General features: G+C 32.3%; 2 protein-coding genes across 8 annotated transcripts in view; one reads left to right on the top strand and one right to left on the bottom strand.

Moving 5' to 3' along the window:
* Positions 1-2063, bottom strand: part of LOC145288255 (uncharacterized) — a 53618-nt gene extending 51555 nt beyond the window's left edge. Inside the window, exon 1 of the mRNA XM_080136292.1 lies at positions 2034-2063. Coding sequence (XP_079992418.1) covers positions 2034-2063 — 30 coding nt within the window. The remainder of the gene's footprint in view (positions 1-2033) is intronic.
* Positions 1-19653, top strand: part of LOC145287853 (protocadherin Fat 3-like) — a 1926363-nt gene that overhangs the window by 827301 nt on the left and 1079409 nt on the right. The window lies entirely within an intron of this gene.

The raw sequence follows: 19653 nt of genomic DNA on the forward strand, positions 1-19653 counted from the left end.
GTTCTAGGTTCGATCCTCGACTTGGGAGAGGTGTTAGTCTAGCGGCACTGATGAGTTGTGATACAACGAAACAGGTCTGTATGTCGATGACTAAAATATATTTTATATATATATATATATAAACAGAGATAGGAAGATGTGGATAACTGGGAAGAACAATCGGAACACCGACCATCGTAGAGTAAAAAAAACATCGATGAAAGATGTAAGAATTTTGAACGACGTATAGAGCATGCTGTCTTAAGGCGGCTTTTAAGAAAACAGCATGAAAAGATTGCTCCAAAAAAACATAGAATGGGAAATAGAATTGGCTGTCTATGATGGGTTTCTTTAGTTAAAAGCTGGAGTTGTAAAAAACAATCTTAAATCACACAATCAAAGCCAAAATGAACATTTTACGAGTAAGCTATACAAGCCTGACCTCCATTGCTAACTTCTCATACTTGTAGCTATTATGAAAATGTAAAAGTAGTCTGACAAGACAATCGGAGATTAATAATAGACATAGCTCGCAAGTACTCTCTTCCAGAAGGAATGTTTTGGTTACATATGCATATTCAGATAAGTGTTAAGCGAGGTAAAAGAACCATTTATGTGCGATTAATCGGAAATCTGGAATATCGGAAATATTTTAGGTATCGGAATTAGAAAAACATGTATGTTTTCTTATATCAAAATCGATTCTTTGAATTGATTATTTTAATTTGCAAGAAATATCAATAACACACTAAACTAGTAAAACTAAAATCTATCAATCAATTTTACAAGTGTAACGTTTGAGAAAATGTGAGTATACATTGGAGAAGATCTGTTATTTTTTATTAGCGATATAAGCATCTTCTTGCTTGTATTTAATTTTTGCTGTCCTAAGCGGTGAAGGTATTTTTTTTTAACGGGGCGTTTTTATTTTTGTTTTTTTTTTTATCAAATAATATATATTTCACTTAAATACAGTGTAACCCGAATATAAGAGACCCAGTATAGGAAAAACAGATATGAGAGATTTTCCATGAGATGAGTTATATGAGATTCTATGTTTATGTATAGTGTAAGCCGGATATAGAAAGCTGTAAGGACCAGAAAAATCTCTTATAATTGGGTTACACTGTGCATAAAACTTTTTACGGGCATAAAAGTTTATCAATAGACACGTGTTTCTGGGTATCACCCGTCATTCGTATATATTACGTTTTTTTTGTTTGTTTGCTTTGTTTGTTTGTTTTTTGTTTTTGTTTTTTTGTTTTTTTTGTTTTGTTTTTTTACGGTGATTAAAAACTCTATAACTATATATTTTAAAATGAAAAAAAAAAGAATCACAATTAGTAATTTAGATTTGAAATCGGGAGAAAAATATTTTAATCACCCGATAATTAATACACGAACACACACACACGCACACACACACACACACACACACACACACACACACACATATATATATATATATATATATATATATATATATATATATATATATATATATATATATATATTAGTGTTTGGACGATTACTTAGAATCTGAAAAGTCGGAACTTTTATCGGAATTGGAAAAATTTGTGTCTATTTTCCGACGCCAAGAACAATGTCTTGTTTTTTAATTGTATTTTTTTAATTATCTACTGCTGCTGATGATGATGATGATGATGATAATAATAATAATTATTATTATTATTTTAATTTCCAATGAATCTAGCATCACACCTCCGCAAGTATGTTTTTTCGTTTGAGAAAATATAAGAACATTTAACACATGTTTTTACGGTAATAGGAACAAAATAAAACTTTTATGACTACGGAATCGGAATCAGCAATTTTGTACGAAATCGATGATTGTGTCGGAACCCGGAACAATATTGGTATCGTCCCATCATTAGTACACATACACACATATGTATATATAATACCCAGATATTTTTCAGTATTAATTTAAATATACTTAATACAAGATAGACTTTCTATAATCTAAACACAATTTTAAATAGCAACAGAAATCCAGTTCTGTATGAATCTATTATTTCTGGCAAGCCACTTACCTTGAAGAAATCTCTGATTTTTAAAGCCATTCGAAATTTTTTTTTTCAACATTTATAATTAGAAGAAGCATTTCTCAAACTTGAAATCTAATAATAGAGACAGATACTGAAACTTGCATATATACTTTCTTCACAACTTGAAAATAATCTTGATAGACGTCTACAAAACTTATTAAAGCTTCCATAATAAACATTATTTTATGCTGAAAATATCTTCATGCAAAAACGAAAATGTATCTTGTATAGACACCATTTTTTTTTATTATTGTTTATAAATGTTAGCGCATTTGCAACCGGCGTTCCCTTTCAGTCTTCGTGTTTATGAACTCGCTGCTGAGCGAGAGAAACCGAATTGAAAAGACGAATGTAACTGAACAATGCGACTTGTGAGTTGTAGAAGATATTTCTGTTTTTATTTATTTTTTTAAACTACCGTCAAGCTGGGTATGGATAGTAAACACGGTTTCCCTCTTAAGTTCGTTTAGTCAAACAAATAACTCCGTCAAACAAAAGGGAGACAACCTACTCACCAGGACATTGACCTTGTAATGATAATAATAATCCTAAAAACAACGTTATTGCAATGTTTCACTCTTTTCTTTTTAATATCTCTCAGCAAACAATGAACACTAGATTATACAAGATCAGAAAACGTTTTGTGTCAGTTAACCGTACCGCTAACTATATTTCATACCAAAGTGTGGTAAGTTTCGACATTCTTGTTAACTTGACGATCAGAGTGAGGTATCGCCCGGCTTGGTCGTATGGTGCATGATATTTATGCATTATAATTGGATACCAAAAATTTCATTTTACGTAATAACACTATTACATACTGACGTGTCGTGTCAAATTAATAAAAATCTAAAAATGTAGCAGTGTATGTGTGTGTTTCTATAAGAAAAAGAAATCAAGACCGTAAATTAAACATTTACAAGAAAATTTATCGTTCGATATAATGCTACAAAGAAAATTTATTGAGAAATCAATAATCCGCAGTTTCAAAGAATGCCATTTTTCTCTTCAGAAAAAAAATACATATATTATTACATTATTAGTATAGCTGAGCTTAGAACTTGTCGGTTATGGCATTAGATGAAACAGCACTTAATCATAGTACGTCATAAACTGCAGAAAATTGTAATATTTTCATCTCGATTGAAATATGAGAAAACGAACCCATTATATATATATATATATATATATATATATATATATATAGGTTGACCCCCCAAAACGAGCCCCAACTCTAATTATGCCCCGTTTCTTAGTTTTTATTCGAATGAAATGAAACTTTGGTCATAACTAGTTTATTATATTCAAAACATCATATCAAAACGCTAGGGTCTTTGGCCTTTTTTACTCCGTTCTACAGCATATGTTCTAGATGGCCTCGATTTAGTTTTTTTTTGGGGGGTGGGGGGTCACCTGAAAATGAAGGATAAAGTCAATTAGTTATGCAAATTAAGCCGAATTTTTTGTGCGAAATAGGAAACATTTTACACGATTTTATAGTTTAAAAAACGCGCACTCGCATAACAAAATTACAATTTATTTAAATAATGACCATTAAATAATGTAAAGACGTAAATAAAACATATCATTGATCACATTTCGAAACTTTTTTTTCATATCAAAGTGACTAAATTTCTGACTAAAATTATATTAAAAATATTTTTTAGTCCAATATTGTTTTACTTCTATTACCACAGAAAAAAAGCAAATAGATCTTTGAAATATAACTCATTAACATCCATTTTAATTTATTCAGAATTTTTATTTGTCAAAATGATAGTGTAGTTAACTCTCTTGAGTTCATAGAACTCTCTAATATTAAACATATGAGCTAACCCTGTATTATTCAATAAATATGATATTTATTTGTACAGATTTTTCTACGCGAACATTGTAATTTTTTTTTTTTTTTTTTACAAATTTCTACATGACGAATAAACCTCAAGGAAAAACTACAAAGCACCAAATCCTTCTCATTCACTTTATTTTCGTAAGGTTTAGTCGACAAAATTTGTGTTTGTATTGAGAAGCAATTTTCCAAGGTTCAGGAAAGCGAATTACTACAGTTATTGCTAAAAAAATAACTACGGACATTTTACTTGATAAATTGACAAGCGATAAATTTGGACGTAATTTCAAGCAAGATCTTAGCTTAATAGCGACGCATTGGCCGTAGCCGATTGAAATTCATTTTCCCGAAAGAGGAAGTTTTGTGGTAATATCAAGTTCATAATCGGTCCCCAATCGCATGTATATCCGGATCAAATTTCCAATAATCGTCACTATATATATATATATATATATATATATATATATATATATATATATATATATATATATATATATACTCTCATTTCATATACTTCTGTATATTCCTAGAGCGGGAGAGAAACAGTGTTAGGCTGTATTCAGATTTTTCAATGTAACTAGACAAGATTACAGGAAGCTGAAATCAAAAAGTATGCCATCTTATTCCTTGTGTTATCAACGAAAGAGTTTCTCTATATATGGGTTTAAATCACTAGACGATTAGCGAAATTAAAACGCCGTTTTACACGAAATGTCCGTCTGTGCATATTCATATGCATACAATATACAGTGAAGAATAAAGTTCGGAATTTTCAAGAAAATATCTTCACAAAAAACAACATATATACATAAGCTTATTTCTCAACACATTTACTGCTCTATCCAATGCATTTCTCAAGTTGATGTTCCTAGATTCATCTTTGACGAATTCTGTCGGATGATTTTGAAGCCGAGGGATGAAACAGTTTTGTTTCTTCTGTGGCATTAAAGCGACTTTCCTTGAGGATGTTGTTCAGTATATAAACTGGACAAAGTCTAGAGCTTAAAGGAGATTATATATTCGGTGCGGAAGCATTTCATATCGAAATTAATAAAGGGCATCTGTTATAACTCTCGAATAATGTGGGGGATATAAAGTTTTTGCTGTCCTTGCGCATATATGCTGACATATTAGAGCGTCTATTTTCAAATCATTATACATCTCGTGCTGATCAACCTCAAGGTCGCTTATCATCGATGATCTAACAAGAACCGGTGTATCAACGTGAATATCTTCTATATCCCACGACAGAGAGCTACAATGTAGCATCGCATTACTGTATCATAACCTTATACTTCTTTTCTAAATATTTGTTTGCATTATTTATGTATTGCACGCTTTGACGACATAACCTTATGTATATACGTTCGTGTGTGAACATCTTTATGTTCATTTATCTACCATATCTTTCAAATTTCACACCGCAGGAGCATTCCCATGAGAAATATACAACCCGTACGCCTTCGTCGTCACTGTTGATTTCGATTACTTGGCGTGGGTTTCCTAAGGCGATCTGACCTACGAAAAGGTACGTTTATCTGCAATGAAACAACTAGACTTTTACATCAAGCATAACTGATTAGCTAGGTCGCGAAGAAGCGTCGCGGCGGGTGGGAGATCAGTGGGGTCGCGTGGGTCTCAGCCTGGGCCGGACAGCTTTTCAGTCCGTCTTTGCCAACGAGCATTTAATCCGCTTGTCAGATCGGATTTCAGCCCGAAGTCTAAATCCGCGGTGGCTATACCTATATTATCTCTGTAGTCACGATGTCTTTTCGTTTTCAAGGTCTTCTGGGGGAAAACGGAGAGTATGTAGTCAAGACAGTTTACCATGAATATGTGAGAAGTATATGGACGGAGCTATGGTTGTTGTGTGCGAGGAGACAGGGTGAAAGGAAAAACGAAATAGAAAGTAGAGAAATAGAAAGAACAAAGGATTATTGGAAGATGTACCGACCACTTTTTCGCTATTAGTCGCATATAAATCAATTTTAGCGAACCTAACACACATTATTTATGAGAATAGAACGGTCATATGCGATATCTATACAGAAATATAGAAGGTAAGGTAGCAGGGTGACATCATCGGAACGTAGGTTTCAACTAATTTTCCCAAATGTAAACAACCTACTTTCTCTTTCTTTCTCCTTGGTCAGCCTCATTTCTAGTACTTGTCTTTGTTCTCTCTCTCTCGTGCAACTATATCAGGCTGTCTGGGCATAGAGTTTGCCTGTCATAAAATGCACCAAATATTTATGTTATTGTATTTTTTTGTTTTTACTTTCTGTTTGCAAAATTCAATCATGTTTTATATCGACAAAAATAAAATTCTTTCTTTACAAAGCGACCAAACCAAACGCCATGCAAATATATTTGCAAATATAAAAAAAAATTCCAAATGACTTGTTTCAGTATAAAAAAATAAAAAAAGTTTTATATGCCATAAAACGGATCAGTAAAATAAAAAAACCGAATAAATATTTGAATATATAAAAAAACTTGAAGCATAAAACTTTTTTTCCCCGAAAAGAAAGATTTCGTATTAAATTATCGGAAAATGGTTGATATGCTGTGAAACAAAACGACCAAATCAAACTTTATCATTCTCATATTCGTTGTTCTTTTACGGGTATCAATTGAACCATTTTTTTTTTACTGCGACAAAACCAGGAATTTGTAATTGTTCTGATTTCACACCATCAAAAGTGTTAGATGTGTGATCACATCATAATGTAAATGTAACCTCAATTATTTCGATTCACAATTAATATCATTGAGTTACCTTCTGCACTTGTGAATTTTCCGGCAAAAAGTCGGTTTATAAATGTTCTAAGTCAATAACACGCGGATTTTATTAGTATCGCCGGTATAAACTGCAAATTTTATTCGTGTCTAAATAACTAAAAGCTCATATATATTATCGTTCTGAAATAAGTAAATTTGTGGTATATTCATTCATATCTGTTACAAGAATTCAACATCAACAACTATTAGATGGTCGACTCTTTTCCAGATGTAATTGCAATTATTAAAACCGAAGCCCTTTCATCAGCATAGACAATATAAACACAGTAGTAAGAAGAGAATATAAAAATTAAACGTTTTAACAATTTTATTATATTTTAAAAGTTAAAATAACGGATAAATGAATATAATATTTACAAAAAGTAAATATGATAAAATAGCAATGATAATATTTATTATTATTAAAAGATGAAACACATACGAACAATACATGTTAAAACTACATATAAGCAAAAGAAAGAAATGTTTTACATGAATATATACTATCTGTAAAAACATTATTCACTAATTCTAATATCACAATGCTTTTCAAACCGTTGAATTTCCTGTCCTAAACACCGGAAGTCGTTCAATATAATATAAGAATGGTTACGCATTTATAACGTGGATAGAAACATGTGTATACTAATGTTATTATTATTATTATTAGTAGTAGTAGTAGTAATAATAATAATAATAATGTGTGTGTATACAAGAGCCGGGTTAATCAATGTTTTTAATACGGCTTTTTATATACTTTAATCACACAAAATACATATTATTTAGGATTTAGTTACGTTTGAAACACATCTGGTTCAATTGGTTCAATAAGACGTAATCTGCAATTAACTCACCAAATCAGCCATTTCTTATTAAAGTTCTGTCAATTAGTCACCAATTAAGACAAATTCGCCGAATTTCGATTTCTTCATGAAATTACATATCACCTTAAAAATTAACAACTTAAGATATTTTTCTCGAATCAAAAGCAATGCATCGCGATGGCATGATAAGAAATAAAACATTAACTTGCTTATAAATCTTAATTTAGTGTAAAGAAGTGAATATAAAAATGATGTAAGTCGGTTCTGTTCGATGAATATATTTTATTAATATTATCCATATACGCGCTTTAGTTATAACACACCCACACACACACACACACAAATGACAACAGTCTACATTCGAAATCTCCAAATCCCAAGATGGCGACAACCTTAGTGTCTATTTCTATGAGTAGTGTATTTAAAACTAAATACAAGTAAAAATGGCATTTATTCAAGTGATGTAAAATCACCTTACCAATTTATACTAGTTTTGGTATAATTATTAAATTTGATCGAAATATTTGTACATAATAATTACAGGTGGAATATAAATTTTAGGGTTAGGTTTTTAAAAATAATTCAATGGATACATTTATTAACTAAATAAAGTTAAATATTAAATAAATACGGGTACAAATATATAATAGCTCACATTGAATTAAAATTAAGATCCATTTTTCGAATAACAATGGAAGTAAATTAAAAACAAATAAGTAAAAAAAAAAATAAGCTACATAAATTAATAAATGGATATATGAGGCATGGAATTCAAATATATGTCAACAGGAACAGAACTGAATAATCCAATACAAAAATGTTGTTTAAATGATACCGAATACCTAGTTCTAATAGTATACTTTCGGAAAATATCTGTATGAATAAGATATTAGATATAATTATAAGATATTAAGAATATATTTAAAACCACAAAAATTACGGCATATTTGAATTCAATAAATTAGATTAGAAAAAATATAATTAATTGAAGTAAATCTACCATACATAGGTAATCATTGTAATGAATATAGTATCCAGTTATAACAAAAATGGATAAAACTCATAATATAGATCAATTTATATTATAAAATTGTTTCAAAATATTGATTTATAAAAAAATACAATCAACAAAAGCTTAAAATAATAAATAAAATAATACAATTAAATTAAATAATATAATTTATAAGTACAGTTTAAACCCATAAAACCTAAACTAAAAAGAAAGCTTTATTAGGTAATGGGAGATAATTTGCTTTAATAATGAAATTGGGTAATCTCCCTTGGAAAGATGAAAAACAAATGATTAAAAAAAAATAAGAAATCTCTCATTTATGTGAAATGTGTAATTAAACAATGGCAATAAAAGAAATCTGTTTATACGTATAAACTTAATGAAATATTTATTCATGGAATAAAATAAAATTTCTAGCAATGCAAGGTTTTAGATCTAATTAATAAATTATTATTAAATCAGTAGATTCGAAAATTAGTTTCGTATAAAAAAAATGCATTGTAGATTTGGCTGTTATCAATATTATTGAAGTAAATAAATATAGACAAATTATAAATTTTTGTTATTATATACCAATATTAATACAGTCTAGTAATTACCTGAATTTATACTTAGTTGCTTTACGTTACAATTAAAAGATGACGTAACACATTGAAAAATAACAGCAACATCTCTTCGAACTTTTGACTTTTGTAATCATGCTTATATTCTTTTATTTTCTTTTAAATTTGATCAGTTGCTTTTCTTCTGATGAGTTAAGGGCGGAATAAATTAAAAGTTGACATAATTACAGGAATAATTCTCCCCTACTAAACATCTGCTGTCAAAAATTGTCTGTCAACGAAATTAAAGAAATAACCGCTAAGATTGTCAACATACTGAAATTTGGAAGATAGAATGTTATCATTTATTTGGATGTTTTGTAGTTACATTGAACGTCATAAATTAAAGGACTTGTATGAATAAAAAGTGAAATATAATTGAACAACTAATGGGATGCATGGTCCACCGTGAGTGCACAGTGAACAAGGTATAAAAATGACTAAGTTCAGCATCTGCCCCCTCCATTTAACCCAAAAGACCAGAGGGGACGTCAAATCCTGGTGAAAATGAACAAACGGCGCAGTTTAAGGCCTTAACATATGTAAATTTGAGTTCTGCACCAAGCAAAAAAAAAAGAAATGACTAAGTCCATTATTTGCTTCCCCCCCCATTTAGCCCCAAAAATCCCTAAGGCCTTAACATATTTAAATTTGAGTTCAGCACCATGCAAAACTGCTAAATAGACATACACAGAAAATTTTGGACAAATATGGTAAAATAGTCTAAAAAATGGAGTGTTTTTATTAGCTCTAAAAGAGCCCCTGGGCACACCCAAGAGTTATCGCGAAGTATAGACAAACAAAATTATATAGAAATCAGTTAGTTACAACTTTTCAGAAAGTTTTATAAAAATCCAAGTCATCAATTTTCTTTTTAATAAGCACAAAAGTGTCAATTTTATCCATCTTAACCCGAGAGGGACCCCTTAGGGGGGCAACCGAAGTTTTCCTGGAAAATCCGTTCAGTTATGTTTTTACTCCTATCATGTTTAATGTTTGTACAAAATTTCCAAAAAAATACTAAGGCGTAGTTATTGAGAAAAGTGCGGACAGACGAACGGACAAGGATGAATAAAAGGTCCACCTTCCTTTTGCTGGGGGACCAATTCTCTATAGAATAGATATACTATTGTATGAAATGAATTGTGTGTGTGCAATACGTTCCCTATGGGCTCGAAAACTACTTGTACAACCTAACATCATAAGTGCATTTGAGAAGTTTTGTCACAGTATAAGCAGAAAATCCCAACCTATAAAATCAAGTTTGTTCTTTTATAAAATAGGAGAGCGTTCGAATCAGGGTTTCGTTTTAGAGCACAGTTAAACGATGATGCTTGACTTTTATATATTTAACTTTAATTCCAGTGATTATGCAAATATAGTTTCATAAAATCAACAGTTGGGTCTTTGATAAGACGGGTGTGCGTTCAAAATGAATGTTTCAGAATATAGCACAATTTCACCATGATACTTATGCATTTTAATCTTAATTCAAACCATTGATTACAGATAATTCTATAATATCAAGAGTAGATTCTCTACAGTCCAATGTAGGCTACAATATATTGTGAATTACATCAGTGCGGGGAGGTATATGAAGCTTCCTCCATGTACACTGCGAGGGAGTTCTTAACTATAGCTAGCGATCAACCAGTTCGATTAAAAAATGGGTGATTTCACAGATTTTAATGACAATTTAAGTATGGGTAGGTGAGACATTTGTTGATCCTCATTTAATCCCTGACAACATTGGGTTTCCCTGCTAGTACATATATATATAGAGAGAGAGAGAGCGGGTGAGGTTAAGAGAGAAATTCGAAGTCCGCGTATTAGGTTATAAAACCACAATTTGTTTTTATGCGTGTAATTTACTATTAGTGATGTCTTAATATAAAAAAAAAATGACTAAACGTTGATTTTTTTTTCTACGAATTCATTTCAAGCGATAAATATTGCCATAATTGCAAATGCTTCTGGATTTCTCTAATCACTTGAAATGGTTTTCTGTATGGGATAGTAAAAAAAAGCGTGCTTTTTACTTGCAAACTTGTATCAGATGGGACGCATTTATACTCATGTATACAAAACAAATATACATCGGTCTTTATTATACAGTGGAGGATATCCTATCTTTTATGAGTTATGTCTCTACTTAACCAGCATGCGAGATCCTTCACTAAACGGAATTATAATCGCATAGTGAAATTACGTCTTCAATCTCCTCGGTTTAGCATTCACAGATAGTATAAACTGGAATAAAGACATTTCGAAGACTGCTTCAAGGAATGTAGGTTCTCTCTATAGTGCTAGAAGACTACTTACACCTGATAGTGTCCTGTACCTCTTCAAAACCACCATTCGCTAAAGGAGCGAAGTACTGTTGCTACATCTGGGTTGGTACATTTACGACTAGTTTCTCCCCCTTGAATATGGTTTATATACAAAAAGTCTAATGAAATAGGTCCCGTTTTCTGAACTAATCCACTGTCCCGTTGCCGCAATGTTAAATCCCTGTGCTTTTTTTCTAAGTCTTTAATGGAATCTGCTCTAATGCACTTATTGCATTTGTCCCTATTGGCGTATATATATATATCCCGACAAACGCTGATGAGTATTCAAAAGACGAAACTCGGGTCTCTTGCAATTTTATAATATATGTGTTAGTGTCAGCATTGTAAGTATACATATATCTTTTTTCGATTTTTCATTTTTTTTTTTTTTTAGGTGCAGAATTTTTCAACGATATAGACATAAATTTATTGCTTTTGGAAAAATACGACAGAAAACGTTCGTTGGAATAAATAATCTTTAAAGTAGGTGATGAAAACGATATAAAAGAAAGAAAATCAAATTAAATAAATGGTAGAAAAAAAGCTAACATAAAAATCAGTTACCAATGGAGAGAAGATATATGATCCTTATATGCAATAAATAAGAAACCTTCGGGGAGAAAATATAAAATATATAAAGAGAGATATATTAAAATAGAAGTGTTGAATAGAATTTTAAGTGAAATAAATCTTTCTCATACGTATTACTCCAATCTCCCTTTTTATCCTTCTTTCCTATCTCTATTTCTCTATAGGCTTTAGTTTTCGAACGGTGCTCGTGTGTATGTATGTATCTCTCTCTCTCTCTCTCTCTCTCTCTATATATATATATATATATATATATATATATATATATATATATATGTGTGTGTGTGTGTGTCGATATGTGTGTGTGTCGATATAATATATATATATATATATGTGTGTGTGTGTCGATATATGTGTGTGTGTCGATATAATATATATAAATGTGTGTGTGTGTTTATAGAACACTGGCTGTATTCTTTGTATTTTTTTCAAATAAATTCTATGTGCATATGTACTTTTTTCCAAAAATGATATTTTTATATTTATTGTGAGAATTATTTTTCATATGTTATTCTCTCTCTCTCCCTTTTTATCTACTATTTATTAACTTCCTTACATATCACGCTAAAAATCATATATATATATACATATATATATATATATATATATATATTATTTTTTGAGCGAGGGAAAGAATATCATATTTGTGAATATGCTATAGATGGTCCTAAAGCGTATGCTCGCAATTTCCCCGCGGTTAATTAAAAAGACAAAATAAATAAATAAAACGACTCGTGACTTCGAATAGGAGGTCATTTAGTGCGTGTGATTATGTTGCGGGGTCACAATGACTCGCTTCACTCAAGCGTCGATTCCCTGTCAACTTTGTTTATTCTGAATGTGCGAACTTATCGCATTTAGAGGATTTTCGCACCATTATAAGAACTGACAGTGGTTCGCATTAAAAATATTCGCGCATTTTGGTATTTTCATTTTTTTGTGGTCACGTTTTTGCTGAACTATTCTTATTAAAACGAAACATTTATTTAGATTTTCGTTAAAATGCTCAGATTTTCACCTAGCGATTTCAACCTAATGCATGACATACTGAAGGAGGAACCAATAAATATACTAACACAGCATCTTACAGTTGCGCAAACGAATATTAGAAAATGTGTTCGATGATGAAAACGCCATTTCAAAATGAAGCGACGAACGTACAAACCAAATGTTCCTTAGCAATTGAGCACTTGACCAGATAAGAAATTGAGAGACGGACGGGCAAATAAAAACGTTCTTTTTACCGTCATACGGAAATAAAACGTGTTTCGTTTGTTTTTGTTTTTTTAATCGACCATCCGGCGGACAAATAAATTCTATTTTAAAATAAAGCTACAGAAGGAGTAACGAAATTCTATATAAATAGCAAGCCACTGACGGATCAACGAAAAAAACTCTTTCAAAATTGAGCTACAGCAACCAATGAAATAAATTTTATTGTAAAATGTCAAAATGCTATGATAAAAACGGGTCTTCAGACAGGCCAACAAATTGCTTAAGAATCGCGCGCCGGATGAAGTGATGAAAATGCTCTGTCAAAATTGAGCGAAACAACTAACGGAAAGACCAACAAGATACTTTATTTTAACCAAGCGAATCAAACTCGCATACTGACTGACGAATACCTTATTTTCAACTTAAGCATGATAAATCATCTAATAGGAGACAGGCCGGCGTACCAAAAATAACTTCTAAAACAGTGGATAATCGAATATCTTTAAAAGAAACTACTTTTCTTTAAAGACGAAAGAAGCACCATTTCAAACGTAAATGCATATGGCGTAACAATGGACGGAGTCTCGTATTTCGACACGGTGCATGCAGAATACTCCTTGTTTCGTCTTATTTTCTATTTTATTTTTCTTTATTTTTTATTTTTTCTTTTTGTAATTTTCTTATTTTGTTCTAGCTGATAATGTGCCATCGTACCAGATGCCAAACACATTCACCCGCCATCTCATACATTGCAACCGTGAAATCTGTAAGATTATAACCGTCGCTTTAAGTGTACTAATTTGACTTCTATTACATTTAGTCAACCGAATATATTTGACAGGTAGTATTTTACATTCTTGTTCATGAATCTGGTCCTATAATTACTGGAATGATGGAGATCTTCCTAAGATTCCAGTTTCTCTTCATGCCGTACATAAGATAACTTTTAAATAGGTGAAATTATTAACGATCCATCAGTGAAATATTATTCACTTACGGCTAGTTAAAACACGTCGTTATCATTGGCAATAAGTTGTTCCCCGAGAAGCAACAGATCTCCATATATTCCGAGAACTTTCTATTTCTTATGATACCTGTCGTTAATTAGTTTGCTTTCTCGCAACGGCTTTTATTTATTTTTTTTTCTGTTTTTTTTTTTGTTTTGTTTTTTTGCTTTATCGCTGATAAAATCTGTCGGCCGTCTCCGGGAATTAAACCGCCTCGACATTCCAGTACGGTCCATGCACTACCACTGAAGGTCCGGATAGTGTTCTTATTCTTTGATCTTTCCATCCTACTCGAATCTTCACGGCCGATTTTCGGGTTACCACCTGTCAGATTGAGATCTTTCTCACATATCTATTCCGGTAGTTTCAGTTCCTTTTTTGTATTCTGTCATGTTGTTTAGATGTTTCTAGATGTGTTTCTGTACAGTTGTTCCATTCAAATTTACGTGCGGTTTGTCGGCATCGCCTGGTCATGTGGGGTGGACATCCGCACTCGAGGATATTACTCAATATTCAATTGTTACTATATCGCTGTGAACTCTTGTTTTTTTTAATTTAGTATGGGCATAAATTACCCCCGACAAACAACATAATTCCACATATACAATGTAGAAATCCATGGATGTATGGAAAACCTATTTAAATAGCTTCTTCCATCGAACTGCGAGATTTGGGAATTCCCTACCGGACCCCTGCTTCCTTGACTGGACTTCCATGCAAAAGTTCAAGTGAAATGTGAATAGACATCTTGCTGCTCAACTTCCTGCATCCAAATACTAGCCATTACATCAAAGTGGTGCTATACTCTTTTTGGATCGAAAACGCAGTAAAAAAGATACTCTATCTGGAGACCTCATAGTAAAAATCTCAGATTAAACCGAATATCAATCAAATCCTAACCCTTCATTGTAGAAGTCAAGAAGTCGGAAAAGCTTTATATTCAAATAAATTCTTTCCTTGATCTACCTACCATTGGAATTCCCCCAGTGCTCAGTTTGACATTTAATCACAGTAACATCTTACGACTTACTGGCAGTATGCATTGTTTGATGTAAAATAAACTTTTTTAAAAATCATCGTTTTTTTTTTAATCAATAAGAATTTTCATATAAATAATTACTAGTGATCTCTCACTAATAAAAACAGGTGATGTTTCCTAAAATCTCGATGACATCAAGTTGTCAGAAATCCACCGTCTTTTACGCTTGTTTCAGTTACCATTGCAATACATTTTACACTCTCGCAACAGCAGTTTGCCATCGAGTTCTCCTCAAGTGTACATAAATAAATTAGTATTTGAATGAGAATAAGCCTACTCGGGATTCTGTTTTTTCTCAATACCCATTAAGTAGAGGTCTGGATGATCGTTTCTCTGCTAGATCTTTCTAGGTTACCAAATTATTTAGGTCCAACCTATGTTGGTGCCTATGTCATATGGGGTTGGGAGCTAACATATTATGGTATTTCTTTAATATATTTAATGAGACGGTCACGATACCTTTGTATTTGAACCAGTTGTCATCACTATTATTATTTCATATGTTTTGTTTTAACCCTAGATGTTGCCGGCGGTTTCTAGAATATTCTAAGACTCTTTCTTGTTCCATTATTACCATGATTGACTTATAACGATATTTAGTATTACCTAGAATCATAATATCAATAAGTCTTTTATAAATATTCCAGTAATCTTTATTAGTTTCTGTAGTTTATCCCATTTTGGTGCTTCCATTTTCTACGGTCTTTTTCACTAGCGGGCGTCTTCTTTGATTTCTGTTGTATTTTCATGTCTGCTCGAATCTTTAGTAGATACTTAAGGTCAGAAAGGTCGTTTTCATATTTCATATATAAGCTAATATTAAGAGACACATTTTTCTTTCAAGATCTTTGTATTTTATATTTTGGGAGCTCCTGAAACCTGCATTTATGACTGCCAGAAATGTTATCTTTATATATTTTCTTTGAATGGACGGCTTTATTTGCTTCGTCCCTCCGTGTACGACACGCTTCCATAAAATGTTTTTGCTTCGCTTGGAAATCAAGACGTGACTATACTCAAAGTATTTCTCTTGCAGATCCTCGTTAAATTCAGCAACACTAACATGGGGAATTTATCACGCTCTCACGGTGGAATGTGTAGCACAAAGGTTGAAATGGGGGGGTTAAGAGCCAGCGCCCTTTGAGAAGAGAACTGTTGCCTGCAAAAGGATGCCTGGGCCTCCCCTTCAGCATTCCACGACGGGGACGCTGGAGATGATTAACAATAAAGTACCATTTTCTAAAATGGAAAAGGCAAAGCATTGATGAGTGCATTGTTCAGAATTGCACAGGAACAATGCCATGCTTTCTTCAAAATGAAGCATCTCAACAACTGTTGGTTTTTAGTGCTGAGGGAACTCTGTATTCGGCGGATATTTATATTGGCAAACATGGCCCGAAATGACCGACTGTTTCAATACATTCTAGTTAACAAAATTGATAAAATACAGCAGGAACAAACGATCTTCAGTTTCCGATTTTATTCTGATGCAACGCAATCACTTATAAAGTGTCACCCCCCAAAAAACGGGTCCCAACTCTAATTAGGCCCCGTTTCTTAGTGTTTTGTCCGAATGAAATGAAACTTTAGTCATAACTAGTTTATTATATTCAAAACATCACATCAAAACACAAGGGTCTTTGGCCTTTTTTTTTTCTCCGTTCTACAGCATATCTTCTAGATGGCCTCCATTTAGCTTTTGTTTTGGTTTTTATTTTTTGGGGGGGGTCACTCTGTAATAATGGTTTTTCCTATATAAAAGTGTTTTGTGCGGGTTAAGTACTTTTTATTACGAGGTTTATTGTTCACCGTTTTTTTTTTTTTCATCTAGCAAATATCGTTGACTTTTTCTCCTTTTATGCATTTTGCTTATCGCTACAATATGAGATTTAAATTATTTTTTTTTCTCCCAACACTTCAATTTTATTTTGAATTGTTGGTTGCCTTTATCACGGCATATATAGTCTCTGATCCGTTTTATGCTCTTTGACACACTCCACCATTCGTTATCTCCTGCTCTCTTTGAAGGTCGATTGTTGTCGTTTGGTGAGACAGTTCTCGTTGAACTAATCGCATGTTTTCCTTCATATCTGGCCACATAGAAACGATCAACATCGGCTTAAGGATTATGCTTGCGATTTAAAGCGAAGGGTTTTTCTTCGTTTTGACATTCATTCACTTAATGTCAGCTACGGTCTACGTAGAGATGTTAAACCTCCATTGAATCACAAGGAGAGCCAATGTGTTTTATCTATTATTATTATTATTATTATTATTATTATTATTATTATTATTATTATTATTATTATAACATTAGTCATAATTTCTCCCTCCTCCTATCTCAACTTGTCTCTCTATCCCTTAAGGAAAAACTAATTATAATCATTTCCTGAAAAGTTTTAAGAAAATTATGACAACTGATCCTTCTTGGGTGTTATTCGCACAGCGTTTTGGTCGATGTAATATTCGACCTTGATGTTATTTTGTCGGACACGGGAATCTTTCTATCGAACTGAGAAATCTGCTTAGAATTTCGACTGAACTCTTTATTTAATCTACGAGTAAAGCTCTCTTTCAACCAGTCATGAATAGTTAGACTACTTAACAAATTTACAATTGTATTTTTTCGAATCATCAGCACCGATGATTCAACCTCAAGAAGAGTGTCACTTACAACTGAATGTTACTTAGTACGTGTCGGTAGCGTAACTGATAAAATACGCCCGGAGGTCAAGAATGTGTATTTTACTTTGAATTCCATCTTCAATGCAATAGTGTCATCAGATGTAATTTTTGTTTTCATTTACTGCATTTTTGGCGATGAGGATATCATATCCTTAAAAGTATACGGACGGTGATAACGTACGTGCGAGCATACAAATGTATGAACGTATAATAGCATAACATTAATAAGAAACACTATGAACAGTTCCTAAAGACATAGAAAGATCACGAGAAATTGGATTCAATAGGAAGATTGGGACTCTATAGCGAAGAGCAATGAAAAAAAAAGCTGGAATATGCGGAAACCAGCCTATCTGAAGTATGAATATTAATTAGCAGTGATGAGACGATTTTAATATTTTCCCTATTCTGATACAATTAAAGATTCCAATTATTTATAAATCTCTAACAATTTTACAATCGTTATCCCCCCCGCGCCCAATCACCGTAAAAACGCATGTTATATGTGCATATATTTTCTCAAACGTAAATTCAAATTTGTGGTGGTGGGAGGATCTGTAGATATAAGTTTAACTGCTAGTTTAAAAGCAATAAATATCGATTATTTTATTATTACTATCAGTAATGGAAGATTGTGTTTTAAACAAAATCAAATAAAAAAAGACAATTAAAGGAATCGTTTTTGGCATCAGAAAATAGGCATATTTTTTTGGATTAATCGTCCCAACACTACTAACTAGACACATAGAACATGCAACCGAAATAAAACACATAAATGGAAGGGACGTGAGATAAAACCAAGGAAACTAAAGCTAATATAAACCTCATAAACACCAACTTACGAAATGAGGATCAACTTTTGTTGATAGCACACAAACTATTTGTGGAAGATCATGGCGGCTGGAAGGACCTAGAGTGAAGAACACCAACAAGACTCTCACTTAAAGATTGCGAGGAGTACTAAGATCTTGGGAGAAGCTTTTTACAGCAATTAAATTAGCGTTTCGCCGTAGAAATTCTACGCTTGCTGTTCTACTCTATGAGGTTTGTTCCAAAAGTAAGTCCTCTTATTTTTTTTAACTAAAAAAACTAAAATGTTACAAAGCTAGAAAGGCGGGAATGGTACCATTAAAACGAAGGATCTTTAGTGTTCCAACATGTTTGCTACGTAGTCCTCATTATTGGGAATACACTTTTGCCAGCCTCTTTGGTGTCTCGATCATAATATTTTTTTAGCGAGCTTTGTCACTCACATCTCTGCCGCCATTCTGAATTCGACGAACTCATCTAGCTGCACTGACATCAACTGCATTAGTTTCGTAAACGTCCCGCAGGTGCTAGGGAATGTTGTTTGATTCAAGTTATCTTTTTATAGGGCAATTCAATGACGCATCTCTGCTTTTGACACGTTCGTGACGGGGGTTCCTTTTTTAGAGCCTAACAGCGTCAATATATGCAATAAGGAGATTAAACTTTTGAAGTCACGAACGCATATATTCTGTCATCACATCAATAAAATTTGCAATCTCTTCTGATCTATTCAGGTGGATAAAAAATAGTATACATTATTTTTGGAACGTCTTTTTCCCCCGTGAAAATATTTTGCATGTTAGTAAAATCGCCAAAATAATATTGGTAAAATTAAACAAAAAAAAAAACACATGATTGTCAGT

Source organism: Euprymna scolopes, chromosome 11 (assembly GCF_053919585.1).
Source record: "Euprymna scolopes isolate OS-2025 chromosome 11, ASM5391958v1, whole genome shotgun sequence".
Classification (NCBI taxonomy): Eukaryota; Metazoa; Mollusca; class Cephalopoda; order Sepiida; family Sepiolidae; genus Euprymna; species Euprymna scolopes.